The sequence below is a fragment of the Strongylocentrotus purpuratus genome, unplaced genomic scaffold (genome assembly GCF_000002235.5).
Source record: "Strongylocentrotus purpuratus isolate Spur 01 unplaced genomic scaffold, Spur_5.0 spur5_scaffold_4, whole genome shotgun sequence".
Lineage (NCBI taxonomy): Eukaryota > Metazoa > Echinodermata > Echinoidea > Camarodonta > Strongylocentrotidae > Strongylocentrotus > Strongylocentrotus purpuratus.
In genome coordinates this window covers 22,421,550-22,428,165 of record NW_022145610.1, presented here as the reverse complement: position 1 = coordinate 22,428,165, position 6,616 = coordinate 22,421,550, and the positions used below count along the sequence as shown (strand labels likewise).

The following is a 6,616-nucleotide window of genomic DNA, read 5'->3' as shown; positions in this document are numbered from 1 at the left end:
ACAGACAGATATATCTCTTACAATTTGGTTTGTAATACTTGAGTTCATGCAATTCCGCAATAGTTACAATTGACGAGCAATGGCGCTTCCAAAAGGTATATGCAGGAGAGGCGGGATTTAGGGGTGGCAATAAGTACAATGCGCAACATTTGAGCCATCAAGGGGCGTAAACCGATTATATTCTATGTTGGCTACTCCACTGGGTGATGCGGCTTCGTAGAATGGTATAATATCTCAGGAATTATCTGAAATGGCCTTTAAAAAATTATAAATAAAAATCATGCATCGGTGAAATCATCTTAATAAATATGTACTTCGTATGATGTTGCGCTTACCTTGGAAAATCAATGCTTCAACAAACGTAGCTTTCCTTAATTACATATATGTTTGTTAGACCCAGCGAGTCGAAATAAATGCTTCTCCCCCTCCCTGAATGATTCCTATCTTTATCAATTCCTTGTTTTCTAAAATCATTCAATGTTTTCCGATCACATGTGGTAGAATTTGGTAACAAATAGTAATAATGGGCTCTTTTGATATTCATATTCATACCTATAGTCAGTGATACTAGCAATGGCATAGTTAATCTTGTAATGTTTAAGTGAGAAACAATTGCAACGAAAGCAGACATACTAAAGCTTATCGTCTTGCACTTATCTGAGTAAATCACAGGAATGAACGGAAAGCATAAATATAACGATTGGCTCAGATGAGCGCAGGATGAAACGCTTTAGCGTGTCTGTTTTCGTTGCTTTTTTCGATTTTGAAATACCACTCATCTCTTTAAAAGAAAAGAAAAACATAAAATCACATTGGTCACAGTTACCCTTTCGCCGGGGAGTGAGAGTGATCAAAACTCTTGAAAATCAGAGGAAATATCGAATAAATGATTTAAATAATAGAATAACATTTGGTTTTGATTACCCAGGATAGCTACACCAGTATTAATACTGCTCTTCCTGTAGGCCTGTGATTACTATTACCCCTGCATTGCTAGTGGCCTATTTAATACACCTCGGTCGAGAGCCCCCCCCCACTCAGTGTTGCGTGAAAAGTATCCCTCTACCGGAGATTTTGGGAACACGAATGCGGTCCCTCTGACCCCGAATTAGGGGGGGGGGGGGTTGAGAGGGGCCTTGTCCAATGATGTAAACACCAAGCAGGGATCGAACCTGAGACCTCTCATATGAAAGCGAAGAGCTTCTACCAATGTACCACAGTGCTTCCACTGAAAAATAATCTGTGAGCGTTTTCGTTGTTATTATGCAAGAGTGGAAGAACATTAGAGCAAGAATGTTCCCTGAAAAGCATGGCTCTTCAAATGCCTTCATATTCTAAATATGACATGTTACAGCTTAGAAATGTTGGCCTCTTTTTTGTCACATATTTGTGAGTCCCGTATTTATTTTTCTGTGTACAGTGCTTGTAACTTTTACCAAGACTGGGCCAAATTTCTTATCATTTTCATGATACCAGAACCTTGCAGTACACGCCAATACGTATATGCTACATGCTCAACTTTGTTTCTGATCAATTCGACAACGCTTCTTTCACAATGCAATCGCATGACCAGAACTCAACTTTATCTTTAAGTGGTTTGAAGCTTTTATTAGATTTCTTGGTGGTATACATGAGAATATTCCGTTATATTCCTTCGCCTTGCTTCATTTTGTATTCATTTTCTATCTACCATACAATTAATAGGAAATATATATCCAAAATACTATAAAATAATCATAAACTGAAAAGATATGATACATTTCGAAAGACGTACTCCCGAATTTTAGATTTTCTGCATTATACCTAATTAGTTTATTTAACACCTGTTATTAGTTCTTATTCTCGTTTTCTATAGCTCACAAGTAAAAAAACATCCATCTCTTTCTCTCTATCTCTCCCTCTCTCTGTATATCTCTTTTCCTTTCCCTCTCTCCATTTCTCTTTCACTAAATATTATTTTCCTCGCTCATCTACATTAACTCTCACCCCATGAAACAATGATTAATATCAATGATAATAATCTAAAATACCATCTGACTAGGGGCCTACTAACTCAGTTGATTAAGCAATCGATATTCAAAACCACGTTATGAAAATTAATCATATCACTAAGAATAATTTGAAAAGACATAAACAACCTACGTTTTAAACCACTCTCTTGGCCACGAAAGGAGCCTCGAACAAGTAACAGGTTGACTTAATTGTGTCCTGCCCGAGATCAGGCATTCAAGAAACGGGTCATTTGCGGCTTAAAATGATCTTTTTGCATTTGCGGATTATAAAGGGGCCTTGTCCGAATTCCCGTCCCCATTAACCCTGCGGTTCCATGCCTAAACGCCTTCCACGTTCATAAATACATGTAATAAAAAATCACAGTTATGGTTCCCATTTTCCTTCAAACCAGCCATCCGCAGAGAGAACGCGAGACCTAAAATAATATATACTATGCCTACAGGCAAATAGATACCCGCTCTTTCTCGCCCTCTCTTCTCACAACCACTCTCTTCTATGTGTGTCCCCACATCTCGCCTTCTCTCTCCCTCCCTGCCTCACAAATGCGATATTTTTGCCGACCTGCCGTTATGAAATCGTGAAAAATTAAATAGCAATTGTGCTATTTAGTTTAGGATTAGCCGCAGAAGTGCGTCCTCCAGAAGAGAAACTTTCTCCCCCCCTCAAGCGTCTCAACACCAATCGACTTGATGCACTCCGTTTTCCCCTCTCCCCTCTTCTCCTAGCTCTCGACTCAGCGAATTGATACACAGATATCTAGGACGAGATACCCTTGAATTGGCGCATTAACAAGGCTAAATGCGTTTCTATTGTGTTAAAGTAATTTGGTCGAAAATCGTATCTATTTCCCCTCTCTCGTTCCTTTTTTCTCCCTTCCACGTCAGTCCTCTTTTCCCGCTGGTTTGTTCGCTTTATTACTCGGTCTTAGCTTTTGCTTGACCATTTGTTCACTTTAACCTACATACGTCTTTACCCATTACCCGTATTTCTTGATAATTCTTTTATTTAATAATAGGATCAACCCATTTTGATGTGTTGCCAATTAAGCTAAGTGAGTGTAGTTTTTTCTTCTCACTTAAAACGTTCCGTCGGCAAACGTTCGAAGTAACAACAAACTTACAGAGACAAATTGATACAAGATCTGCGACACGAACAAAGGGGATGGGGGTACGATACCAGCTTTGGGGCTCAAAGTAATGCACGTCTGGTAAACGAATTATTAGTGAAAATGTAGCCAAGTTTGAAGTGTTCCAAATTAAACAAATTGATGGAATAATAGTTATAATGTTTCGGAAAGGATAGCTTAAAGTCGTCGGTATCGCCATAAAAGAAGCTGAGTAAGAACGTGTAACAGATGTCAGAGCGTTAGGAAACACCATGCACATTAATCCTGGTTATACCAAAATATGGCGAACTCAAGTGATATATATTTCTTTTTCTGAAAGAGTAAACTCTGTCGAAGAGTAACCAGTCTATATCTTTTTGCTACATATAAAAGTCAGAATTCGTAATCTTATTTTGCTTTAAATATAACTTCGGCACAAATGGAAGCGCCATTTCAGTCGTTGTCACTCCTACATTGACGCTGAACCCAAATCATTTAAAAAATGCCCTAGAGCTTATTCTTTCTTTGAAATTGAAGACGATCTTTTTTAATATTGATTTGATTGGTAGTTAATCATTAGGATCTCTTGCGTGCAAATAGTTATCATAATTCCATATCTGTATTCTGAAAATATGTAGAAAATATCATTCATTTCAATTATATTGTAGCTTTCTACCTTGGAAAACGAGTCATACAAAGCGAGAGTTCTAAATATGCCCTTATGGCCAATTTTACTACGAAATGATTTTTAAATCTTGCCTTTGTTTTTTGCGTCATGTATTGTTAGTACTATATAAATGTATTCTTGAGATCGGCAAGACCACAGAATTGCGAGTGTATGTGATTTTCTTTTGTTTTTCTTTGTTTTCATTCAGTTAAAAATAACTAGATGCTCTTCAGTTATTCAAAAGCTTGAATTCACATCTGTTATTTTTGAAAGATTATTTTATATATATCAGAACTGACAAAATCTATATTAACTTGTCTCAATTAGCGTCATAATGAACGACAACTACAGCAAAGGATGACACACCGTCAGAAAAAGAGAGAAAAAACTAAACAACAGAATTTTAATCTCTGTTCCTTTAGATTTAAAACAATCTGTTGCCATTATATGGTCTGATGGGTATTCCACCTGTTGAGCAAGTCGTGATTTAATCCAAATGGACGGAGTGTCGATTCGGCCTCAAATTAGAGCGAGTCGATCGATGATTCTTTTCATTTTGTTTTGCCTTGGATCTGTCGCGCAGCGCCGTGCGAAATCGACAGTGGGCGATGCTGCCCAATCTCCTTTGTTCTCCAACATCTTATGTCTTAATTCAAGTCAAGAAATCTGGAATCGAGAAAGCCCACGTCGGGGGTATACCTCCAACAATAATTCAATGAATTTAAGACCTCGTTCCAGTCATAATGTTTGCATTAAAAGACCCTCGTTTCGTGATAGACAGAGAGTTTTTTTTCTAAGCCCAAGTTGTGCCGAGTTTTTGTGGTCTATTGTGTGTGAGGGCAGCGTCTTTGGTGCGCCGTTAGGGGCTCGTCATCTCGACACCCCCCCGGTCCGCCCCAGACCCACGGGATGGCTACCCCTACCTTTGATTCCACAGTGTTTTCTGATCATCTCGCCAGGTGGGAGCCATGCCAGATTTCCATAATTTTATTTGGTTTTGCTGTGAGCTGGGCACGAGTACAGGGCTCGTGGCGTCGCTCCGTGTGCCTCATCTGTGCGTTATGATTCAGCCCACGTAGGGCAGACGAGCTTCTGCTTGCCAACCTACATCAAACTCTTCCCAAAATCTTGGTGTTTCAATTTATGCTTGATGAAGAATGAATTGGAAGAGAACAAAAGAGGCGTCCTATTCGTCCTCGTCGATCTGCCCGCTTGGCTAGCTAGTCGGTTTCGCTTGGTCGCCAAATCTGAACCGACAATAAGCTAAGCACCAGGTTTCACCCTCCCCCACGAGCCGTGCACCAACCCGAGAGCTGTCGTGACGCGTCACCGCTACCGTAGCGCGAGCAAAAACCCAAAAGGCAGAAAGTCTCTGGGTCCACATGTGCGACTTTTTTGGGTGTTTTGTGGTATTGTTTGGGCCACCAGCCGGGCGGCCGCTTCCTCGCGGCATTAGAGTGTGGAGCGACCAAAACAGGCCTCGGTTCTGATGCCGTTATCTGCAAACAGCGTCTGGTAGAACAGCCCACTCAGTCCACCACTAACTGGTGGGCTAATGCCGCCGACGCGCGAGCGACACACGCCCCCCAAAACATTTATAGTTTTGTTATTTATTTATATTAATTGAGCTATTAGAACAAGCAGTGGCAGGCAGACGATAATTCATCATGTTCTCTGCCTCACTATTGAAATCAGAGCACACGATCGACTTTTGTCCAGGGCAGGCGTCCAGCTAGAAGCGCACCGTTGGCCGCCAGCAGCAGCTGCGGCCTAGTCGTCAAGTGCAAGGCGAGTAGTCAGAGAGCTCGGTAAAGAAGGTCTGCTAGTTGATATGCCACATAATCATCATCGGAGACACTTATTATATTCAATTGGGGGAAAACAGGGTTCTTTGTTTGACGCTGCACCGTAGTTTTGGGCTTATTACGCGCATATTTGCCTCTCATTACGCGGTGGCGCGAGTGAATGGCTCAAAAAGGCACAGGTTTTAGTGAAAGCTAGATATATAAACAAGTGTTGGACGCAGACAGAATCACAACTGAGCTCGATTCACCTGGCTTTTGCAGGTCTCTCCCCAGCTGCCATGGATAGACGAATTGCCTCCCCCGATTACATCAGTCAGGAGATGCTGCGTAACGCTCTCTACGGCAAGTGGTGTGACCTGAGTGGCCGAAGTTTGCCTGCTGACAACAACACCAAAGCTCGTCAGCTCCTCGAAAAGAAGAAAGGTAAGTCGACAATTTTCGTCACATTTCCACAAATCTAGCCATTAGTTTTTAATTGCATTTTTAATTGACTCCAAAAATCGTGCTCGGTAAAATGAAGAATTTTATCCTCGCAAAATGTTTTAAAAATTGAATTGAAAAAGTTATTTCCATTTCGTAAGGTATGAATGAACTTGAACTTTCAGAATTTAATTTCAATCAGTATTTTAAGTACATAAATTGATCGAAATGTATTGACGAATGAGTATGTGGACATATATCAACGAAGACAGGAAGAGAGGGTATATATAAGTCAAGTGTGGTTTAATCTAATATTCAATTCAGCGAGAAAGTGTCGATTAAAATGAAAACATACACAAGAAATGTATTCCACCTGTTGCCTCGTCTACAAAATATTTTTCGCCGTGCCGAATTTTCGTCGTCCTGTGTTGTTTCGAGACTCGTCACCGATTCATAGAGACAATATTTGTCACTTTATCCAGCTTATGTATGTCTCTCTTATTTGACTCTAGAGTCTATTTTGCATGTTTTATACTCTCTCGCATGTCTCCTTGTATAATCGTGTACTGAATAAGAATTTTTTAAAAAAGAGGATTTTTTGCAAAA

The 6,616-nt window shown here is 40.2% G+C and overlaps 1 protein-coding gene across 1 annotated transcript in view; it reads left to right on the top strand.

Annotated features, from left to right (window-relative positions):
- Nucleotides 1-5,868: 5,868 nt before the first annotated feature.
- Nucleotides 5,869-6,616, top strand: part of LOC585274 (PR domain zinc finger protein 12-like) — a 26,899-nt gene continuing 26,151 nt past the window's right edge. Inside the window, exon 1 of the mRNA XM_011662297.2 lies at nucleotides 5,869-6,013. Coding sequence (XP_011660599.2) covers nucleotides 5,869-6,013 — 145 coding nt within the window. The remainder of the gene's footprint in view (nucleotides 6,014-6,616) is intronic.